The sequence below is a fragment of the Danio rerio genome, chromosome 19 (assembly GCF_052040795.2).
Source record: "Danio rerio strain M-AB ecotype USA chromosome 19, GRCz13ab, whole genome shotgun sequence".
Taxonomy (NCBI): Eukaryota; Metazoa; Chordata; class Actinopteri; order Cypriniformes; family Danionidae; genus Danio; species Danio rerio.
In genome coordinates this window covers 36097501-36122500 of record NC_141039.2, presented here as the reverse complement: position 1 = coordinate 36122500, position 25000 = coordinate 36097501, and the positions used below count along the sequence as shown (strand labels likewise).

The 25000-nt window shown below is 33.6% G+C and overlaps 1 protein-coding gene across 22 annotated transcripts in view; it reads left to right on the top strand.

Moving 5' to 3' along the window:
• Window positions 1-25000, top strand: part of elmo1 (engulfment and cell motility 1 (ced-12 homolog, C. elegans)) — a 178327-nt gene that overhangs the window by 76231 nt on the left and 77096 nt on the right. For 13 of the 22 annotated variants that reach the window (XR_015515841.1, XM_087294244.1, XM_087294236.1 and 10 more), the window contains 5 exons: window positions 1816-1985; window positions 14926-14961; window positions 20799-20898; window positions 24084-24235; window positions 24688-24766. Coding sequence is in view for 20 of the 22 variants with exons in the window: in XM_087294244.1 (XP_087150370.1) it covers window positions 1816-1985; window positions 14926-14961; window positions 20799-20898; window positions 24084-24235; window positions 24688-24766 (537 nt within the window). In the remaining 2 variants the exon portion in view is untranslated. Of the gene's footprint in view, window positions 1-1815; window positions 1986-14925; window positions 14962-20798; window positions 20899-24083; window positions 24236-24687; window positions 24767-25000 lie in introns of those variants that run through there. The other 9 variants (XM_087294247.1, XM_087294240.1, XM_087294249.1 and 6 more) reach the window with 2 other exon arrangements.

Below are 25000 nucleotides of genomic sequence, written 5' to 3'. Positions count from 1 at the left end.
AACATTCTTCCATTTTTGGATAAACACTCTCGTTACAAAAAGTTAATTAAATAAAAAAGTATGAACGTCAAAGCATAAGATGCATAAATATCTCAAATAACTCTTGCTAAGAAGAAGAAAATGCTTTGGCTTTTATCACAATTTGTCTGAGCCATTTTGGCCATTGTGGTTCCAAATATGTACAAATCTCAGTTATACTATTTTCATATAAATATAATGAGTTAGAATAAAAAAATATGTTGTATTAAATTTTGTTATAGTCTACTAAAAAATATTTAAATTAATAAACTAAACCATCATTTTTAATAAATAGCTACTGAAAGTAAAAACAAAATACAAAATCAAACAAAGAGTGCTTCAGGGGTAATTTAATATGTTGGTGCTCATTAGGTAAGGGATGCATAAAGATAAACAGCAAAATTATAAGACCTGTCTATAAGAAACTCTGCAAGTACATGTCAACTTACACTAACCCCAACCCTAACAGTCTACTTATAATCTAATGAGACTTAGTTGGTATGTAAGTGCAATGTAACTTAAATTCAACAAACAAACCATTGAAATAAAGTGTGACCAAAACCTTTATTATGGCTATTGCATAAAAACTGCACATGTAGGTATAATTCTGCTGTTTAAATCCTTCAAAATGTTTAATTTGAGTCATTTTATGAACATTGTAAAAGGTAAAGGATGCTATTAACAGGATAGTTCACCCAAAACTGAAAATTCTGTCATCATTTACTCACCCTTCCCTAGTTTCTTTCTTCTGTTGAACACAAAAGAAGATATTTTGAAAAATGACGAAAACCTGTAACCATTGACTTCCATGTTATTTGTTTTTCCTTCTATGGATGTCTGTTGTTACAGGCTTTCAGCTTGCTTCAAAATTTCTTCTTTTAGATTCAGCAGAAAACAGAAACTCATAAAGGTTTGGAACTAATTGAGGACTAGTAAATTTTCATTTTTGGGCGAACTATCCCTTTAAGGAATAAAAATGAAGAAAATAGGGGGAAAAAATAGTAAAACACCACAATAAAATTATACATGGTATGTTGTTTATTAAATATGGGGACCAGACCTGTCAAGTGTCTAAATACATTTTTGGAACCACTGCATAAAGTAAATAAATAAATAATTAAATAATTAAATAAATAAATAAATAAATAAAAACTTAACTAAAATAAAATAAACATCAGTTGATGAATATAATATAATATAATATAATATAATATAATATAATATAATATAATATAATATAATATAATATAATACAATATAATATAAGATAATATAATACAATATAATATTATATATTATATTTTAATATAATTTAATATAATATAATATAATATAATATAATATAATATAATATAATATAATATAATACAATATAATACAATACAATACAATACAATATAATATAATACAATATAATAAAATATAATATATAATATAATATAATAAAATAAAATAAAATAAATTATAATATAATATAATATATTTTAATACAATACAATACAATACAATACAATACAATACAATACAATACAATACAATATAAGATAATATAATACAATACAATACAATACAATACAATATAAGATAATATATACGTGAATGGAGTATGTAAAAAAAAGATGATGCGTGTAATGTAAACTTATAATCTCTAATGAGCAACTCATGGCAGATTCAGTAATTTAGCGAAGTGCAGTCTCGCCTTCGTCTTTGAGTCATGTGACTAAAAGGCCTGACCTCCTACATGAGGATCTGTCACCCTCTCATTAAAAACGCCTCTTCTGTGGCCCTCGATAACAGGCCCAGATGGCCCAGCAGCTGCACGAGCGCATCCAGTCGTCCAGCATGGACATGAAGCTGGACGCTCTGAAGGATCTGGCCAACTCTTCACGAGACATCACCTTCGCTCAGGAGTTCATCAACCTCGACGGCATCTCGCTGCTCACACAGATGGTGGAGAGCGGCACAGAGTAAGTGTCTGTTTTTCTTTCTCTGGCTGCATTTCCTACTGTCCCTGTGTTTTCATTAAGAGTGCTCTTGATGTTCACTCCTCTCAGCAGGGCTTTAGCATAATAAAATGCTAAAGCAATAAAAATAAAATGTAGACATGGCCACTGACTTGCACTGTAAGATTCACTAGGAGACAAATCACACAAAAAATGAATTTGTAGATGGATGTAATTTACTGGTAAAAGATTTGCAGTCATTGTTTTTTAAATCTATATCCTTGTAGGTTATTTTTAAGCAATACTTTTAAGATGTGATGGATTAAATTGAACCGAATTTAAATTTAAAAATGTATAATGCTGCATAATAAATAAAAACATATCCTAGAAAGGTTCAAATTTGTGTCTAAAAGGGTCCCAGGGTTTCATCGGGGTCTTAAAAATTCTTGAAATCCCAAAATCTAAATTTTAGGCCTTAAAAAGTCTTAAATGTACTAAAGTATATTGTGTTGTAGGTCTTAAATATTTTTTAAAGGTCTTAATTTCCCTATGTTCGAGTATAGCTACCCAAACTGGCCAAAACCCATACAATCACCAACAATCCATTTCAATAAAACTTTAAACTTTTTATTTAAAAATTTTAATTCTATTTTTCATAATGGGTCAATTATTTTCCTTGTAATAACATTTGTTTAAAAGTGCTCCATATATTTACTGCTGAGGTCACCGACCTGGACAGATTGTTGTACATAGATTTAGTTTATTGTAGTTTTTTTAACATTTAAAGCTTTTAAAACATAAAAAAAAAGTTTATGTTGGAAAAAAGTGTATGGATTCAAGTAGAGCTTGCTTGTTTTTACACAATGTTTAAAATATTTTGCTAAGAAATACTTAAAATATTTTTATTTTTTATTCTTAAATTATTATTGTTTTACTAAATGTATTAAATTTTAATATATATATTTTTGATATGTCAAATAAAAAATCTCTTCTATCTGGGCTGTTTGAAAATTCCTCAGCATTTAGCCCTTTTATGAGTCTAAAATTTCATTCATTTCATTTTCATTTATAGTCTTAAAAAGTTAAGTTTAACTTGGTAAAACCTGCAGAAACCCTGGGTCAATACATGGTACCTTAGAGAGATAGTTCACACCAAAAATATACTCTTTATTCCCTATATATATATATATATATATATATATATATATATATATATATATATATATATATATATATATCATCACTTTTAAGATATGATGCCTTAAATTGATCAAAAGTGATATTAAAAGCATGTATAATGTTACAAAAATAAAAACTATCGTTCCATGCAAATGTTTCCACCACCATCAAATACATAACACGCTTTAATCACATCACATCAAGTGTGCCTTAATGCACAACAAAATGTCCTCAAACAAAAAAAAAAACATTTAGTTGTGCTTGGATTTGGTTGTGATCAAAATAAAGTATATTGTGATGGAGATCACTTTTGAGTGTCTGGGTCTCTTTGGGTGACACTTTTTGTGTTTGTTAATATTTAGTTGTGTTTGAAGTTGGTTTATTTTGATCAAAATTATGTATGCTAATTGAGGAAATTTTCGAGTGCTTTGTCTGAGTGAAATTTTATGTCCCTTTTGGTGACTTTTTTGATGTGTTTGGGGACTGTTTCTTCTGTTTTGATAAAATTTAGTTGTGTTTGGAGTTTGAGTGTTGTGATCAAAATAATGTATTGTAATAGAAGAGATTTTTGAGTGTTTTGTTTGAGTAACATTTGATGTCCCTTTTGGTAAAACTTTGTTTGATGTTGAGTTTGGTGACCGTTTGTTCTGTTTTGATAACATCTATATAAGTTTGCAGTTGGTTTGTTGTGATCAAAATAGTGTATTTTATTAGAGGACACTTTCAAGTGTTTTTTGTTTTGACCAACTTTGTCCCTTTTGGTGACACTTTTTTGTTGTTGTACTTGTAATGCTGTATTGTAATGGAGGACACTTAGTGTGTTGTTTTTTTCATGATGTTTTATGTCCCTTTTGATAACATTTATTTATTTTTGCTTTGTTTGGCGCTGTTTGTTATGTTTCGATAACAGTAGTTGTGTAAGCAGGATGTTACGATCAAAATAATTTATTCTAATAGAAGACTTTCAAGTGTTTTGTTTGAGTAACATTTGATGTCCCTTTTGGTGACGCTTTTTTTGTCTTTGGTGACACTGTGCTATATTTTCATAACATTTGGTTGTTTTTAAACTTGGTGTGTTGTGATCAAAATGATGTCTCGTAATGGAGGACACTTTCAAGTGTTTTGTTTGAGAAACATTTTATGTCCCCTTTGGTCACACTTTTGTTTTTGATGAGTTTGGTAACTGTTTGTTGTGTTATGATAACATTTAGTTAAGTTTGCAGTTGGTTTGTTTTGATCAAAATTATGTGTTGTAATAGAGGACACTTTAAATTGTTTTTTGTTTGACTAACATGTTATGTCCCTTTTGTTGACAATTTTTGTTGTTGTTGTGTTCTATTTAGTTGTGTTTGGAGTTGGTTTGTTCAAAAATAATGCTGTAATGTATTGGAGGACACTTAGTGTTTTGTTTTATTTGTGATATTTAATGTCCCTTTTGGAGACTTTTTTAAATGTGTTTGGCGATTACTTGAGTTTCGATAATATTTGGAGTAGTTGTGCAAGCAGGAAGTTTGTTTTGATCAAAATAATGTACTCTAATAGAGGACACTTACGAGTGTTTTGTTTGAGTAACGTTTGATGTCCCTTTTGGTGACACTGTTGGTTGTCCTTTTTGGTGATTTATGTTTTGCTGTGTTTGGTAACATTTAGTTGCATTTGGAGTGTGTTTTGATCATAAACTGTATTGTAAAAGAAGACTCTTTTGAGTGTTTTGTTTGAATAACATTTGATGTCCCTTTTTGGTGACCATTTTTGTCTTTGGTGATACTTTGTTGTATTTTGATAACATTTAGTTGTGTTTGGAGTTGGTTTGTTTTGATCAAACTAATGTATTATAATAGAGGATGCTTCAGAGTGTTTTGTTTGAATACCCTTTTTACGTCACTTTTTGGTGAGACTTTTCTGTTGTTGTGTTTGGTTACTGTTCTGCTAACATTTAGTTGTGTTTTAAGTTGGTTTGTTGTGATTAAAAATAATGATGGACACTTAGGGCTCTATTTTGACAATCCATGCGCAAAGTCCAAAGCGCAGGGTGCAAAAGCATTAAGGGCGTGTCAGAATCCACTTGCTATTTTAAGGACGAAAAAATCCACTTTACGCCGTGGCGCATGGTCTTACAGGGTTGAGCTTATTCTCTTAATGAGTTGTAGGTGTGTTTTGAGAATAAACCAGTCAGAGTCTTATTTCACATTCCCTTTAAGAGTCAGTTGTGTTGCGCCATAGCACATTTGCTATTTACATGGCGGACTTTGTTAGTGGAAAAACTAAAAGCTTCAATAGCGAGAAAACAGTTAAACGGAGCATCTGCAGCGCGAGAATGAGAGTTGAGCCTCCTCATTCTTTACTATTACTTTCACTCTTGTGGATAGGGAAACCTGTTGTACCCACAGACATCCATAAGCCTATACATAATTAATTTTGTGTTAAGCACAAATATTTGTTTCAAAACTATTTCTAAATTCAGTTCTAATTTCCAGCAAATGAATAAATGAACAAGAATAACGAAGTGTGGTTAAAAAATTGGAGTTATATCCAAATACGCATGCTGTGCCCCAAATGGTCTAATACCTGACAGGTGGGCAAATCTAAGCTTGTTTTTAAAAAATAAACATAAATATGCATATAATAAATAATAATACTACTACTAAGCACATTATACAAAAGCAAATTGTTATGAATAAACTAAAAAAGCCCCCTGAGTTGAAGGCATGAAAGTATGGTTTTTATATTTATGTAGGCTCTGCACTGGACTTTAGACCAGCTTTGATCTGGTCTATTGAACAGTTTAATATTCATTCATTCATTTTCTTGTCGGCTTAGTCCCTTTATTAATCCGGGGTCGCCACACCGGAATGAACCGCCAACTTATCCAGCAAGTTTTTTTTTACGCAGCGGATACCCTTCCAGCCGCAACCTATCTCTGGGAAACAGTCTAATATAGTTCCTCAAAATAGCAATGCGCCTTAACACATCTCCTGTATTAGACCAGAATGCCTATGGGCGCACATATGAGCACAAATGGGTTTGCTATTTAAACAGCGTGGTGCAAAACGTCAAAACGACTCTTGTGCCATGCTGAAACTAGCAAACAACAATTGCGTCGCACCTTGCACCGCATTGCGCTGGGTGTATGATAGTGCCCCTAGTGTTTTGTTTGAGGGATATTGTATATCTCTTTTGCTGACATTTATTTATTTGTTGTGTTTGATAACATTTAGTTTTGTTTTGATCAAAATATTGTATTCTAATAGAGGATGCTTACGAGTGTTTTGTTTGAGTAACATTTTATGTCCCTTTTAGTGAGACATTTTCGTTTTTGGTTACACTTTCTTATATATTGATAACCTTTGGTTGTGTTTGGAGTTGGTGTGTTGTGGTCAAAATAATGTCTTGTAATAGAGGACACATTTGATGGTTTTGTTGGTCACCGAAAGGAACAGAAAATGTTACTCACTTTTTGTTGTTTTTTGTTTGGTTACTGTTTGTTTTGCTAACTTTTAGTTTAGTTTGGAGTTGATGCTGGATTGTAACAGAGGACACTTTCGAGTGTTTTGTTTGAGTAACATTTGATGTCCTATTTGGTGACACTTTTTGTTGTTGTATTTGTTGTTTTTCTAACATTTAGTTGTGTTTGGAATCAGTGTGTTGTGTTGTTTGAGTCCGCAATCCCAAACCAATGCACAAACTATCACATCAGAGATGCACCATCCAAATAAACTGCAGATATTTCAGACGTGCCTCTATTAATAATAAATGAAGTGTATACATTTCACTCCCTTCTCCAATCTCTGGGATATAAAGCAGCCATGTGGCCTGATCATCTCAGTTGAAGGTTAAAGCGGAGACGGACTATCTGCTGAGCTGGCTCATTTTCAACTCTTATACGGATGGTCCCATGAGGAGGCCAAGCTCTGCCAGCAGACACAAACTGCCTTGAGAGAGAGACCGAAACATGCAGAGAGAAAACTGGAGAAACGCACTTAGTGACAGAGTCGAGGAATAATACTGCGGTAAAGAAGGCTGGGAGGATAAACTCTGCAAAGGCAGCTAGAGAGAATAAATTATTTGAGGGAAGGCAAGGTTATCTGGTCAATTTCCGACTGGTCAATTTCACAGAATTCTGCTTTTGCCTTTTAATAGATGAGATGTTAAATATCCTTGTCCTTGCTTAATTTCTTAAGGTTGTACTATTATATGTACTCAATGTAAGTATGGAAGGTAATAACGACCTTTAAGTCTTTAAATTAAACATCAAATTTGGTTGTTACCATCCACAGTTTGACCATATCAGCAAGTGTAATAGCCAATGACATTTCTGTAGCTGAGATTTCATGTTCTTGTACACTGACAACAACATGTTAAGCTCATGGATTTATTGCATGTAATAGTGCAATAGCATGGCTAAAAAGCAAGTGAACGGTTCAGTTTAATAGCAGGTTACTTCAACTTGATGCCATTACATAGAATGTAGAAAGCAAACTGTACATTGAAATCAACATAACGGTATAAGAGTGTACAGTTTATCTTTCAGTCAGAAGTATGGAAGCAATAGCAAGAGTATGTCTGTATGTACGTACACTCTCCGGCCACTTTATTTGGTACACCTGTTTAATTGCTCGTTAACACAAATTTCTAATCAGCCAGTAGATGGCAGCAACTCAATACATCTAGGCTTGTAGACATGGGCTGTGTCCTAAACGGCCTACTACTCAGTAGGTACTTCATTTTAATTTAAACATACTACTTTGCCGTTAGAAAAGTATGTTTTATACAGTATGAATGTTAAAAGTATGAATGGAATTATGATGTACTACATCCGCCTTTTTATCATGATCACGTGACCACGTGATCAGTTGCGCTACATGCATGGGATGCTCACTTCAGAATCTCGCTGGAAGTAGTAAGTCATCCGGGTACTTCTCACATATTGGTTTTCGAATTCTATGAATTCGGACATACTACTCTGCTCGCATACTGATTTTAGTGTACTATATAGAATGGAAGTATGCAGTTTTGGACGCAGCCATGGTCAAGACGATCTGCTGCAGTTCAGACCGAGCATCAGAATAGGGAAGAAAGGCGATTTAAGTGTCTTTGAACATGGCATGGTTGTTGGTGCCAGATGGGCTGGTCTGAGTATTTTCAGAAACTGCTTATCTACTGGGATTTTCAAGCACATCTCTAGGGTTTATAGAGAATGGTCCGAAAAAGAGAAGATATCCATTGAGCGGCATTTCTGTAAGCGCAAATGCCTGGTTGATGCCAGAGGTCAGAGGAGAATGGTCTACTTATGGCTACTTCCAGCAGGATCACGCACCATGTGATAAAGCGCGAATCATCTCAGACTGGTTTCTTGAACATGACAATGAGTTCACTGTACTGAAATGGCCTCCACAGTCACTAGATCTAAGCACCATTGGGATGTGGTGGAAAAGGAGATTTGCATCATGGATGTGCAGCTGACAAATCTGCAGCAACTGCATTATGCTATCATGTCAATATGGACCAAAATTTCGGAGGAATATTTTCAGTACCTTGTTGAATCTATGCCACGAAGAATTAAGGTAGTTTTGAAGGCAAAAATGGGTCCAACTTGGCACTAGTGAGGTGTACCTAATAAAGTGGCCGATGAGTGTATGTATGTATTTATTTATGATTTGAGTATGCAATAGCAAGTTACAATAGCTAGAGTATGTTTTTGGCACCATTTTATCAGAATTAGAAAAATAGTAAATAAATAAAATAAATAAAACTAAGTAGCAATTTATTTAAAATGAAAACATTATGAATGACTTCATAGCATGCATCCTTTACTGTGTTATGAGCTCTTCAAAAGCTCTTTTGCCTAGCATAACCTACAGTAGTTTCACCATAAAATCCAAAGTCATGCATTTTATAAGATCGGTTTGTTTTTATATCCTTTTAACATGTAAAACAAATCCAAATTTGTTTATTAATCTCTATATTGTGTTCTCATGAAACTTGATGAGGATCCAATTATCTGTAACAGCGACAATGAACATCTTTGACTGGAAGCAATCATCAGCAATGCATGTTCGTATATGGCCTTATTTCAGTGCTGTATAAGGTTTTATTTTGCTATAACCAGTTAACGCAGAAATAACTTCTAGTAAAGTATTTACAGATGCTGTACAATAGCAGTTCTGCAATGGTTGTTTGAAGTAGTTCATTGAAGAGATGCTGTTTGTTGAAATTAATAACAAGTAGGAGTCTAAATATCAATGATTACTTTTTGTTAAATTGATAAAGGAGTCTCAAAAAGGATTCTCTCTCTCTCACACACACACACACACACACACACACACACACACACACACACACACACACACACACACACACACACACACACTACAAATAAAACCAACAAAAAGACAAACAAACAGTTTTGCAGTTGAACAATGATTGCCTCAGATTAACAACACTAACTATAGTTTAAACATGATACTTGCAGGAAGACTGTGCTTATACAATGGGCTACATGCACACAGACTTTTAATTTCAGCAAGCCAGCCTCATCACTTCCGGTAAACTGTCTTTCCATTATAAAATTGCCCTGTTTAAGGTCAAATTTCTTTAAAAATCAGTGATCTTTACTGCCCGATAGATATACAATATAAAGTTGGTCTAAGACCAGACAAGAAGCACTGCATTAAAATCCATTTTTCACTTTAATGTCCTTAAAATATGTTTATTTTACCCAAGTATTTTCAATGGAGTTTCTGTGCTCGCCTGCTGATCCAGATAGCACTAGTAGTTTCATCAGTGTACGCTTGAAAACTAAATGAATGCTTAAGTTTATTTAACTGAATGCATTGTAAATACATTACAACATCGATGCTGTAAAAGGAACTTTATGAATTTGTAAATGGTCACCTTAAGCTTTCACCAAAAGTTTATCATTGGCTGAAAAACACTAGCTCTAAGCATAGAGCCTATTGCCAATAAATATGGCTATAATAAATACAATATAATACCTATGATACCTATAATGCCTATAATACAGTAAATAAACATGGTTGAATTTACCATGATTAAGCCATTACTCATTTTTCTAAGGGTTTGCTTAGCATATGTGACAGTGGCACATTGGGATTTGCATAAATTAAAATCAAATGCCATTCATTTTAATTATTTGTAGAAGAATTTTGTAATACTGACGCATTTGAATGCAAACATCAGGGTTTACCGATGCATATCTGCACTTAAGAAAAAAAAGTATTACTAAATAAAATTGAATGCCACAATTCAAATACATTTCAGGCATTTCATTTATAGACTTTTTTGCCCCTAGAAACTTCCATATGTTGCCTCTGTTTACCTTTTGTCAGTACAGAGAAAATCTGTGTGCAGCCATATCACCCTTTAGTTCAAGACCAGTTACACACTGAAGCTAAGCAGGGGTGAGCCTGGTCAGTACCTGGATGGGCGAGCACATGGGAAAACTAGGTTTCTGTGAGAAGTGGTGTTAATGAGTCCAGCAGTGGGGCGCTCAACCTGCGTTCTGTGTGAGTCTTAATGCCCCAGTATAATAAAGGGGACACTATACTGTCAGTAAGCGCCATCTTTTGGATGAGTTGTTAAACCGAGGTCCTGACTGTCTGTGGTCATTAAAAATCTCATGGCACTTCTCGTGTCCTGGCCAAATTTCTTTCATCTGCCCTTAACGCGGCTGGGATGAGAATCAGCACCTTCAAGTCCGAAGCTATGGTGCTCCACCGGAAAAAGGTGGTTTGCCATCTCCAGGTTGGAGGAAAGTCTTTACCCCAGGTTGAGGAGTTTAAGTATCTCGGGGTTTTGTTCACGAATGAGGGAAAGATGGAACGTGAGATTGACAGGCGGATTGGTGCAGCGGCAGCAGTAATGCGGTCGATGTACATGTCCGTTGTGAAGAATGAGCTGAGCAGAAAGACAAAGCTCTCGATTTTAACGGTAAATTTCTGTTACTACTCTCACCTATGGCCACGAGCTTTGTGTCATGACCGAAAGTACAAGATCTCGGATACAAGCGGCTGAAATGAGTCTCCTGCGAAGGGTGGCTGGGCGCACTCTTATAGATAAGGTGAGGAGCTCTGACACCCGGGAGGAGCTCGGAGTAGAGCCGCTGCTGCTCCACATCGAGAGAAGTCAGCTGAGGTGGCTCGGGCATCTGTTTTGGATGCCTCCTGTACGCCTACCTAGGGAGGTGTTCCAGGCATGTCCCACCGGGAGGAGGCCTCGGGGAAGACCCAGGACACGCTGGAGGGACAATGTCTCTCGGCTTGGAACGCCTCAGGATCCACCCGGAGGAGCTGGAGGAAGTGTCTAAGACTGCTGCCCCTGCGACCCGGCCCTGGAAAAGCGTCAGAAGATGAACGAACAAACAAACATGGCCTCTCCATACACTGAATTGACTCTATCACTATCTTTCCACTCCACCTATAGCTGGTGTGTGGTGAGCGCACAGGTGCCATTGTCCTGTGGCTGCCATCGCATCATCCTAGTGGATGCTGCACAATGGTGGTAATGTAACCCCCCTCATGAGTGCTTTGGGTATATGGTCATACACGATAAATGTGCTATATAAATACACATTACATGTAAAATAGTAACAATAATAAAATTTCCACCTTAATTCGGTGAAAAGGTGTTGACAGTTAATTTTCAGTTTTCAATCTAAAGACTTTTTGGCACTTATGGGCCTCCATACAATGCCTCTTTATATAGATAGGCTACAATACAGTTCAAAATAGATGAATTTTCTTCTATAAACAGAAGGGAAAAGTCCACATGGTTCTCTGCTGGCTGAATGAAATTAGCCCTGTCATTTGGATGTTAGTTTTATTCCACTGAATCAAAAGCTGCGTTTATACTTATCGGATCTGTGCACCGCCAGCCGAGGTGTTTCAGCATTTCAGCTGACCATGGAAATGATTTCCATGGGTATGTTTTATATAAAGCAGCTCTGTGTCAATAGCTCCTGACCTCAAAGAGCCTATGTGTGGGTTTCTATGCAGTCCTTTCATACCATTAAGAATCCAAGTGGACACGCACATGCACACAAGCACACACTGCCTTGCATTCTTGCTGCGGATTCCTGTTAGCCGCTGACCAGGCAAAGATTATTCAGAAGACTTGAGCATGACGGCACTCTTGAGGGTACAGAGCGAGTGTGCTTCTTACATCATGGGGCATGAATGCAGACACATGGAGGAGTGAAGAGTTGGTGGTGTACTTGCTCCCTCTATTGGTAATTTGGTGCAGTAGCGCTCTGCTGGGTGTTGTTGCTAGCAGTTTTTTCTGCTTTGATTGCTGAAGAAATATAATTCAAAAAGTGCTTTAAGCTTGTGCTGTTAGTGATGATATTACAGAAGTATTTCTGTCCTAAACACAGATGAATGTTAAATCATTATATTCAGCTATTGAGTAATTATTTCCAGATGCACTCATGTTTTTTTTTTTTGTTTGGCTATGGAAACAAAATGTGTTGTTTTAAAGACGTACAAGTATGTGATTTTGTTTTGGTCAGAGGTAAGAAGAGGGAAAGTACAGAATCAAAATATGCTGCCGCGGTTGCTCAATACAATCCAGCTGGGAATACAAACATGCTGAAAACAAAGTTGGTTGCTTCATGTTAAGTGAAAGTCAAATCATGTTAAAAATGAATGCACTGGATATAGAAAAGCCAGTGCAATATTATTAACTAACTTGTAAAGTCTTACAAATTTGAAATGATCATTTCGTTCCTTAAACTTTAACCATTATCATTCTGAAAAGTTTTAGTAAAAGTGTTATGATTTTGTTTGTTTGTTTATAGAAACTTTGACAGACATAATCTTCAACAGTATTTTAAGTTTTGTGTGTTTTTGACACTATCTCAATGTCTTTTTTATTTCAGTACTTTGAAACACATTTCCATCTTAACATTTAGCAAATCTTTTAAGAGTCTTCAAAGAAAAGAAAATACAAGAAAAAAAAAACTAAACGCAAATTAGGTTAGTTGTTAGAGCAGCAGATTGTAGTATTGGTAATCTAGCAACCAACAATGCACAAGGCAAGCATAATAAAGTCACGTCCCTGCTAAAAAAAACAAAAAAAACCCACCTTAAACCAGCCTAAGATGGTGGGCTGGTTTCAGCTGGTTTTAGCTGGTCTTAGCTAGTTTTAAGAGGGTTTTGGCCATTTCCAGGCTGGCTTCCAGCTAAAAAACTAGCTTGAACAGCCTGGTTTAAGCTGGACATAGCTGGTTTAGGCTGGTCAATCTGTTTTTTTCTAGTCATCTCCCTGCTTGACCAGCTTAAACCTGGCTGGAAACCAGCCTCGAATGACCAAAACCCCTCTAAAACCAGGTTGGTCAACCTGCTAAAACCAACCAACCAAACTAGGCTGGTTTAAGCTGTTTTTTTCCAGCAGGGGTGGGTGTATTTCTCTCTATACATCAGAGTTTATTCAGCACATTTGTTTCCATCTTGCTTTATTTGCTTAAATCTTTTTATCCTTTAAATGGATCACTTGTTCCCATGCGATAATTGTGCATTAGCATAGTCATGAAAACAGCTATTTCCATCAAAATTGTTTTTAAAATGTTGGACATTTTTTGTACATTCTTGAATTTATTTATTTTTTGTAGTTTATTTTACTTTTGGCAAGTTTTTGGTGATTTTTGTGTGGAATTTTAAAGGTCCCGTGAAGTGCTTTGAATTGTGCATTTTTATTCAATGTTTGATGTAATCTCAACTGAAATATGGATAGAGAGTACTGTAGCCCCTCCCCTTTTTAAGGGGACAGCCAATGGTGTTTTGTTTTTATCACAGCTCTGCCAGTAAGAATGGTTGAGCTCAAGTGCATCAAATGAAAAGCAAATAAGAAGCGTCTTGAAGAGGGCGGAGTATTTGAGATACTAGAGAGCATTTGATTGGTTATGATGTGATGATAAAACCGTTGATCTATTTGGGTGGAGGTTTATATCAGTTTTAATTATTTTAAATGCAAAGTTTGTCACTGTTTTAGAGCACACTAGCTTATAGATATCCTAAAAACAAATAATACTGATACTAACATCTAAAAACTTTATTTTAATTTCAGGTGACCTTTTACAGACATTTGACTAGTCAATTTTAACTAGTAATTTGATTAGTTAAATTAGTTTGCTTACCGATTTGCTTTGTTTTGTGTCTGATTATTTACACCAGCCTTGTCAAACGGTTATCAGTTGACTTATAGTTGTACAAAATAAATGACCCTTCATTCTGGAAATAAAAAAATCACAAGTTTAAAGTTCAGTGCAAGTCATAAGGGTCAAAAGTGACACAACAAACAGTCAACATCCCTCAGCTTTTAATGACCAAACATGATGAGTCATTTCAGTGAATTACAGCCCTGCTGACAGGACCAACAAGAGCCACGTTTGAGTCATAAATGAGAGAAATACTACACAATGATTTGTAATAAATACTTTATGTAATCCTTCACACTTGCTCATAACCACCGCAGGGAGTTAAGCACATGTTGTGCGTTAAAAAATGTGTTTGTTTGCACTCTGCTTTTCCCGATGTTCTGCTTTGCATGCTTTGTGTCTCAAAGTATATATTTTTACTTTAAGCTGTGTTTCTCTCTCAGCTCATGCCTCATTCGGATGACTAAAATGTTCTGTTTTAAAACTTGTGTGACAATAACAAATGGGTTTTCCCGCAGAGTGTAATTGTCATAATGGGTTCATAAAGGAAATATTTGGACCCTGACTGTGTGTACGTGTCTCCCTGACGTCAAAGTTTTTAAATCTTTTCAGACGGTATCAGAAACTACAGAAGATAATGAAGCCCTGGTAAGCCCCCCTTCCCTCGAGCTGGATAAACACTTACCCTCTAATCTGCGGGCCGAGTCTCTGCATGATCGGCCTCAGTGCTCAAAACCAATCAAAGCGATGGATACACTTGGCAACTGCTGCAGTCACTTCCATTTTTTTTTCTGATGATTTGTTGGTTTTGTTTGGATGATTCTTTCCATGTAACCAAAATCGGCTATCTTTCTTTCTTTTTGCATGTGGTATTGGGCAACAGTGGTGATTTAGGGGGGAGAGCTTTGCATTAACCACCTTTGGGGAAAACTTTATCATTTTTGTTTTTGCTCTATTCCTTAAAAATGACAGATTATCTGATTATATTTCCATATAAAGGCTCTGATGTACTTATAGTGAAGTTTAAAATACATGTGCGGTTATGTACCATTAAATTAATATGGTATACCTTTTAGATTTATTTGTAAATTTGCTAGTTTGTAAAAAATAAGAGGCTACTTGAACATTCTCAGTTTGTTTTGGATTTACTGTTGTAAACGTGTTTAAGTAAAAATAAATATTTGTTTTGATTTGTAAACTCGGTCTCCGCAGGGTCTTAAAGTCCTAAAATACCTTAAATACATTTTTTTTAAATAATTTTAAACAGGTATTAATTTTAAAAGTTGTCAAAGTAATTTTTCCCAATCAGGACACCCATCCAATCACCAACAATCTATCTATATATATATATATATATATATATATATATATATATATATATACACAGTTGCAATCAGAATTTTTAATCCCCCCCCCCTCATGCCCCCGAATTAAAAGCCATCTGTTTATTTTTTTCCCCCAATTTCAGTTTAAGGAGAGAAGATTTTTTTTAACACATTTCTAAACATAAATGTTTTAATAACTCATTCCTAATAACTGATTTTTTTTTTATCTTTGCCATGATGACAGTACATAATATTTTACTAGATATTTTTCAAGACACTTCTATAAAGCTTAAAGTGACATTTAAAGTTTAAACTAGGTTAATTAAGTTAACTAGGCAGGTTAGGGTAATTAGGCAAGTTATTGTATAACAATGGTTTGTTCTGTAGACTATCAAAAAAAATATATAGCTTAAAGGGGCTAATAATTTTGACCTTTAAAATGGTGTTTAAAAAAATTGAAAACTGCTTTTATTCTAGCTGAAATAAAACAAATAAGACTTTCTCCAGAAGAAAAAATATTATCAGACATACTGTGAAAATTCTCTTGTTCTGGTAAATTATAATTTGGGAAATATAAAAAAGAAGAAGAAAAAAATCTAATTATTTCACAACAGCCGTTAGAAATTTTGCAGAAAATTGTTTCCCTAATCAGGAAAAGAAAACTATAAACAATTACACAATTCCTCATGATAATCATAGCAATATATCCCCTTACATGGTCTTCCATTTACACAAAAACTATTTAAAGAAGAAAGTATGAGTGAACATAATGTTTCTAATGATAACTTAAGGTTTCATAACAGAATTGAATTGGGTTGAATAGGAGTTATACTCGGTTCATTTGCACCAAAAGCAAACAAATATATATTTTTTGAATATTCATTTAGTTTTCGTCATAATAACTTCATAATAAATATACATTCAACACAACAAAATATGTGGTTAAGAAATAACAACATTTCGTTTTTCTTCTAATTCTAATTTGATCCAACTGGGTCATTACCAAAAATCTTTAGTGTTTAGCCCCGTATAAGTATAAAATCACATTCATAATGGGGTTAAAAGTCTTAAAGTCTTAAATTTAACTTAATGAAACCTGCAGAAACCATGGTAAAGGTCTGATGAAAATTTACTTTAAATTAAAAAAAAATATATTGTTTATATATATATATATATATATATATATATATATATATATATATATATATATATATATATATATATATATAACTTATTGTAATTTGTATGCATACATTGTAAATTTAGAAGAAAGGTTATTTAGTGGTTTTCAGGATAAAACAAAAAAAATCATGTTTTACTAAAACTCAAAACTGTAATTTGTAAATCCAGAGAAACTGAGAATTGTCTAGTGGTTTCTTTATTTTTTATTATTTTGTATAAATGACAATTAAGACAGTTACATGACAGTCAAGTAAAGTTGTCATTTAAAAAAAAAAAATTATTTTAAACAGTAGATGGCTTTGAAACGCACAGAGTATTAATCCTAAATAACGATATCAATATTTCATTCAAATAGAATTAGACTTCAATTTAAAGCTGCTTTTCAGCTTTAATATTTATACTGAAAATATATCTGTTAACAAACTAAACGCAAGTAACAAAACTAAAAAAGAATCAATGATAGACATTCTTTTGAATCTTTCAAACTCCAAAACAAACTTCATTTAGCCTGATTTTTTTGCAGTTAATCTCACACATCGGTTCGGGTTAGATTTTGCTTGGGTTTTTGGAGAAGTTTATTCTGTGTATTGGAGTCTTAATTGTATTATTTTAAATGGTTGACAATACTTCTTTCTGACACTGTAAAAAGCATTTAGTTACTTTAAACCTGTTGCCTTAAAAGTTACTTCTAAAAAGTGAGTAAACCCCTTGTAAATGAAACTGTTTTTTGACTCAACCTAATATTTTTAGTTTGCATAGTTAATTTTAAGGCAACAGAAAAACTTTTAGTTACTTTACTTTAAACCTGTTGACTTAAAAGCGACAAGTTGACATTATTTCTGAAAAGAGAGTGAAGCCATTGTAACTGAAACTGTTGACTCAACTTAATTATTTAAATTCGCATAGCTAATTTTAAGGCAACAGAAAAGCTTTTAGTTACTTTAAACCTGTTGCCTTAAAAGTGACAAGTTGACTTTACTTAGAGAGTAGACCCATTGTAATTTAAACTGATAAGTTGACTCAGCTTAATTTTTTGTGATTCACATAGTTGATTTTAAAGGCAACAGAAAAAGTTTCTTTAAACGTGTGCTGTAAAAAGTGACAAGTTGACATTACTTAATAAAGTCAACAAACCCATTATAATTGTATTATTATATTTATTATAATAAAATAATTATATATTATAAAAGTTGTTTTAACTTAATATTTTTAATTCACATAGTTTATTATACGCAGCTATACTCACTTCTTTTTATGGTAAAGTCAGCCGCTTTTTACAGTGTAAATCCTGTTGCCCGGGATCCCTCTAAAATGATTGGTTGTCATAACAGCCAGAATCTCATGCCATTTCATTGACTAACAATCCATTTATGATAATTCATCATCTCTCCATGTCACTGGTCATTTTTCAAGGGTTTTGCCCAATTCCAGCTGCAAATACTTCTTGCTCCCAGTGGTATATTCATGAATTGCTGTTCAAACTAATGTCTTCTTTTATTTTGAGGACTAACTTAAGCTGTTTCAACTCCATGCTGCTTTTAAATAATGAACACTAAGCTCAATGCAGGCCGTTTTTGTATGTTTTTATTTTTTAAATGTAATCATTTGTATTTATGATTTTTACCCTCAGATGTGTCTACTTTTAGTTTTAGAATTTTTTAATGAACTTTTATTTAATTTATTTCTTCATTTTTGCTCAAAAGCTGGCTTTTTAATGTTATGTTGTAAGTTTTCTTGTTCCACCTTGTGTTTTCGTGATGATAATTAATGGAAAGGCATGAACTGAGGTCTTTGTGGCGATAGGGGGCAGTGTTATTCATTATATCAACCTTATTCAAGCCCTAAATCGGGATTGTAATGAGATGCTAATTGATTTAAAAGAGCTCAGGACACTGAAGTAATTAAGTGTCTGTCATATTACTTAAAGCTATTATTTTAGGTTTATTACAAATTATTACACTGTTTTTGTCAGCATCGGTGGTATGGTTGTATGCTGACCAATAGACTCAATTACAATAGATACAAAAAAAGTTCTGTGGTAAACAACAGCCTGATGCAGATGCTCTTTATAGAAGTTAGCACAAACATAGTTTTAATTCGATCATCATTTACATGTTCCCATCTTCTGTAATGTTTTTTATATTACATAAGTCAGTATTTTACATAACTTGTATGCTCCAAAGTGTTAGTTTTTGTTATTTTTGTATGTTCCAATAGTGTTCTTTTAATAATTATTATGATGATGATGATTATTAATATTTAATATCGATAATATAATAATATTGCACAATAGTATGCTTATTTTTATGAATATTAATAAATAATAATAATAATAATAATAATATAACAATAATATATAATAATATAATAATAAAGCGCAGTGTACTTAAAATAATATACAAAATTTCAATTAAATGTACAATATTAAGATTACTAAACAGAATTAAGTATTTCCATCTAAATAAATGTTAGATTGAAATACTTAAATATAATATTAAACTTAAAATAAATATAAAATATGAAAAATGAAATAAAAATGAAAATAGGGAAAATGTAACATTAAAACTTTAAACTAATTTACAATATTAAGATTATTAAACCGAAATCCACAGAACAATATTATTCATTCATTCATTTTCTTGTCGGCTTAGTCCCTTTATTATTCTGGGGTCGCCACAGCAGAATGAACAGTCAACTTATCTAGCAACTTTTTACGCAGCGGATGCCCTTCCAGCTGCAACCCATCCCTGGGAAACATCCACAAACACAATCACACACACACACTTATACACTACGGACAATTTAGCCTACCCAATTCACCTGTACCACATGTCTTTGGACTGTGGGGAAAACCGGAGCACCCGGAGGAAACCCACGCGAAGGCAGGGAGAACATGCAAACTCCACACAGAAACGCCAACTGAGCCGAGGTTCGAACCAGCGACCTTCTTGCTGTGAGGCGACAGCACTACCTACTGCACCACTGCCTCGCCAATTAATATTATTATTATTATTATTATTATTAATAATAATAATAATAATAAATATTTCTTCAAACATGCACACAGCCGACCTGGAGATTTTTTTTCTAATCCATTTTAACTGCAATTAAATTGCTTATTTAATATTTGTAGCTTTGGTTGATTTATATTAAAACTAATAATTGTTAGATGGAAAATCTTAACATAATATTAAACTTACAATACTATAAAAAATAAATGAAAATGAAAGCAAGGAAAAATATGAAAAATTTAATTTACCATATTAGGATTACTAAACAGAATTCCACATAATAATAATAATAATAATAATAATAATAATAATAATAATAATATAAATAAAAATAATAACTGATTTTAATAATTAGCATGAAAAATTAAATAATGAAATTAGGGAATTTAACATTAAAACTTTAATTTACAGTATTAAGATTACTTAAGAGTACATTTTAACTGCAATTAAAATGTCATCATTATTTGTATAATTTTGGTTAATTTATATTAACAAAATAAACTTTAGATATAAAAACTTAATATAATATTAAACTGAAACTTAAAGTTAATATTAAACTTTAAACTAATTTACAATATTAAGACTACTAAAACAGAATTCCACAGAAATCAGAGGTATGAAACTGCTAGAAGGAGTAAATGATTGAATGTTTTATATATATTTCAACTCTCCAGTTGTATTTAACCTATTACCATCAAAAACATGTTCTTGTGTTTGTAGTCATCATAATCACAATGTCCGACGCAAACTGCTGCATGATACCACTGACTGTTTCTGCCAATGTAATCCCACTGCTGCTTGTGCTGCTGTAGTGAAGGACAGAGAGCCGGTGTCCCCCTGTTCTCCAGCTGCAGCACTTCTTCTATCCTTTCGCTCTCTGCCGCTCTGTGAGGCCAAGGCTTAGCTGTTCTTCAGTGCAGGTGAGCGGTAGAGACGTGGCTAGTGGCTGTTGTCTTGTCTTTTCTAGCTTTGGTGACCTGCTCTCCTTCACACTGACGGCTTTTGTGGAGCTCATGGACCACGGCATCGTCTCCTGGGACACTTTCTCTGTGGCCTTTATCAAGAAGGTGCGTCCATGTTAAGGCTTTTCAGATAGAGTTGATGCTTTCATGAATGGGGTACCAAATAGAGAATGTGTTTACATAGGGCAATCCGAGAGTTGGCAAAACCTGGTGGATATTTTGAGACAATAATAATAATAGAAATGATAAATGCTAACAGAAACGGAACTAATTAGTGTTAATTTCTGTCTTCTGCAGTGACGTTTACACTACACTAAATTAAACTGTGCTTGTGAAAATTGGACTAAAGCAGTTTCACTTTACTAGAACTTCATCTATATTAAGTTGCTTTGACACATCTACATTCTACATTGTAAAAGCTATAGAAATGAAGACTAATTGAATTGAATGGAAAATTATGTTAGATTTTTACTAGAGCTGCTCAATTAATCATTAAAAAATATTCTGTTAAATCTTTTAAGGTTATTAAACTGCTTCGTTATTTAGTCTTTTCACCCACTATGATTATTTCTGTGTTGTAAAAATTCTTCGAAGTATCAAGATAGCAGTTCAGAGTTAAAATATACATGCTGATATCTACATTAGTGACTAACTCACCTTCTGAAAGCAGCTGATTCTTCAAATGAAGATTAAAGGAATTACATTGTTACGCCAGTAAGTTGGGACTAGTAGCTATTACATTTTTTTTTAACATGGGCGCGTTGGAAATACAAGCTTCAGCCTACATTTTTGTGAAACCACGAAAACGTATTTAAACACGGTTTGGCTGCAGTTTCTAAGTAAAATGAATGCTATGTTGCCATATGATGGGAACAACTTTTGTTCCTTTTCGCACTACTGAGATTTATGGGGATAAATGATTGACGAATATATGATTATTTGCACTTTTTAGTCTGCCTTTCTCTTAATCTTGCTTTTGAAAACACTATTGGTTGGGTTTAGAGAAGGGTTAAGGTCGGTGGTTCACTAGGTACAACAAGCCCATTGGCGTGTACAAGAATTCTGGGCGTGTTTCTGAAAAGTACAACAAAATATATCCTATCTAAAAAAGTAGACATCGCCCTCTAATGTTTTTATCATGTGAAATTTGGATTTTACTTTCACAAGAATGAAAGTTTTTTTTTTTTTTTTTTTTGTCACTGAGCGTTACGCCTCGTGTGGCTCGGTGGATGAAATGGGCTAAACATAATTATGCAAACCCAATATTTTTTAATGAGTTTCCGAGATGTTAGCTGCTATGGATCAACACAGACAATGGACGTGGCAAAGAGTGGTTTGCTTTATTTACAATAAAGATCAGAAAGGAAAAAATAATCATCCAAAGTATATTTACAAATGTGTACAATAAATGCAAAATAAGCAAACAAATCAATTGAAACAAACCTGATAGAGTGAAGGAAAATAAGCGGTGCTAAATCAAAGAAAATAACAAATTAAACACTCGCTAACTAAACCCTCCCCACCTCTAAATAACTAAAGGGAAATCTGAAAATAGAAAAAAATGTCTTCGGCGTCACACGACCCTCACTAAACTGCATTCACTGGAGAAAACATACAAAGGGTAGCACCCGTTTCTAACCTACTGGACTAACAATCAGCTATGTGTATGTAAAATGTAAGTCACGTGACATACTTCCCTTTTAGTAGATTTAAGCAGATTTAGTTTAAACGTTCAGAATAGATGTACAGCTCAAAATAAACTGAAGCGAACCAAAGAATAGGACAGGCACACAAATGTCACATGGAAGACAGAGCAGTAATGAAAGAGTGCCCACCCAGTCTGGTCCGAGTTGTCACTGGATCGATTAAATGACCCCCATTTTCTTCTGATTGGTCCACTCGTGAAAACTCTGCAAGCTAATTGGAACACAACAGCAGACAGCAAATAAAAAATGGAAAGGGGAGGAGGGAACAACAGAGCAACTCCCCCAGGCATGTAACACTGAGTAATGCATTCAAGTGATTCCTCAAAAATGCTGATTTATTCAGTAATGAAATGATAACTCTTCTCTTATGAGTTGTTAAATAATATATTCAAAATAATATAAAAAAAAACTTGAATTGAAGAGAAGACCCTCTAAACCCATCAGACCTCTTTTCTTGTAAATGAGCATTTCCTCTGATAAGGTACAAAAGTTTTATTTTATAGATAATAATCTATTAATAATTATAATTAAGGTTGTTAGCTGGTGTATATATATATATATATATATATATATATATATATATATTTAATTTTTTTATTATTTTTTTTTCCAAAAATGTCACTTTAGACAATTCTCTGGTTTTTAACAAGGCAAATTTTCTTTTGCATCTAAACCAGCTAAATCCACTTCTGCTTTTTTTTTTTTTTTTTTTTGCAAAAACTTGTAATCCACCAAGACTGTAATTAGTTGAAAAATCACTAAAAATGCAATTCAAATTTATTTTACCAAAAATAAAACAGTCTCCTCATAAAAGCCGGCGTATCAGCGCACCATTACATTCAAAACACATGATTCGATTCACGGCTTCTGATTGGTTCATGGGGCATAGCAGCTTTTGCTTTCAGGCGTTTAGAGGCTTTTGCACACAAACTATTATTTCATAATGCGCTGAGACTGGGATTCAGATGATTTGATGCAAAAAATTTTGTTAATTGTACTACGTGCCTAAAGTATTTGCTTAATGTCATTAGCTAATTTTTGGCGGAAGTGGCTTTTGCATCTGAACTCAATTGAAATTTTTAATATTAGTTTGAATAAATGGTTTGCAGCAAGTAACATTTTGACCAAACCTGTAGTCACAAAAAAACATTCTTATTTTATAAGTTTGTTTGTAGAATTGTGGGATTAAAAAATACATTTCTAGCTTATCCAGACTACCGTGGCTCTAATTCTTATACATTTGTAATGATTATACACAAATGAACAAACCTTTTTAAAGCCTATACAGTAAAATATTTGGATTTGAAGTTGGATTTTTATAAAATAATTTGTAATAATTATTTAATTATTATAAAAAAGTTTTAATAATTTGTATAATTTGTAATGATTATACGCAACTGAACAAACCTTTTTAAGCTTAAATACAGTCTACAGAAGAAAAAAAAAGCTACTTTCAGCCTACAAATGAACTCCCATTGCTGTTCATGCTTTATTTTAATGCCACTCTTATCTTTAAAACAATCAAAATCCACATTTCCTTGCAATCTACTTAACCAACTGAAGCTTCTTCCATTTCGTCCTCAGATTGCAAGCTATGTGTGTAAATCAGCCATGGACACTGCTGTGCTCCAGAGATCTTTAGCCATCTTGGAATCAATGGTCCTCAACAGTCAAGATCTCTACCAGAAGGTGGCTCAAGAAATCACCATCGGCCAGCTCATCCCCCATCTGCAAGGGTATGGACCAGGAATAGTTGGAAGCTTCTTGGCATTGTCATTTTCAAATTGAGTTAGATGGATCCTACTTTGACCCACTTTTTTACGCAATATAGTATTGAGGGCCACAAAGTGTGTTAAGGAAGTATTAGCTAAAATTACCCCATGGACTGTTTATTTTACTAAACAGTTGTAAATTCCCTTTTTTTAGGTGTGTCTCTTTAAATGCAAATGAGCTGCTGCTCCCTGCCCCCTTCCATAAGAATAGCACATGCCTCAGATACTCCAACAGCAAGAACAACACATGTTTTAATGCATTGCCAGTAATAACTGCATATAAAAATACTCAATTTACACTATATATGCAATACTAGGCAAACAATGAAATTTTTGGTTATTTGTTGTTGTTGTTATTTGCTACTTTAATAGTATACTTTAATAGTCATTTGCATTTTTGTTCTCTCTGGCACCAGAACGGATCAGGACATTCAGACTTACACCATCGCAGTGATTAATGCACTGTTCCTCAAAGCCCCAGAGGAGAAGAGACAGGTACAGCACACACACACAAACAAATCCTTTTTTATGTGCTTTTTCAGTTGTTCATTGTCGCCTAGACTAAATAATGACACCGTCTTCATTAGGCATGATGTGAGAAAATGTCAAGCAAATCTCCTGCTTGTCTGTCTAAATTTTCGTTCTAACAAGCTATGATTGTCAATAAACACAAACACATAATATTCTGCCCAATGGGTTTAAATTCCTGCTGCATGTGCAGGAATCAAC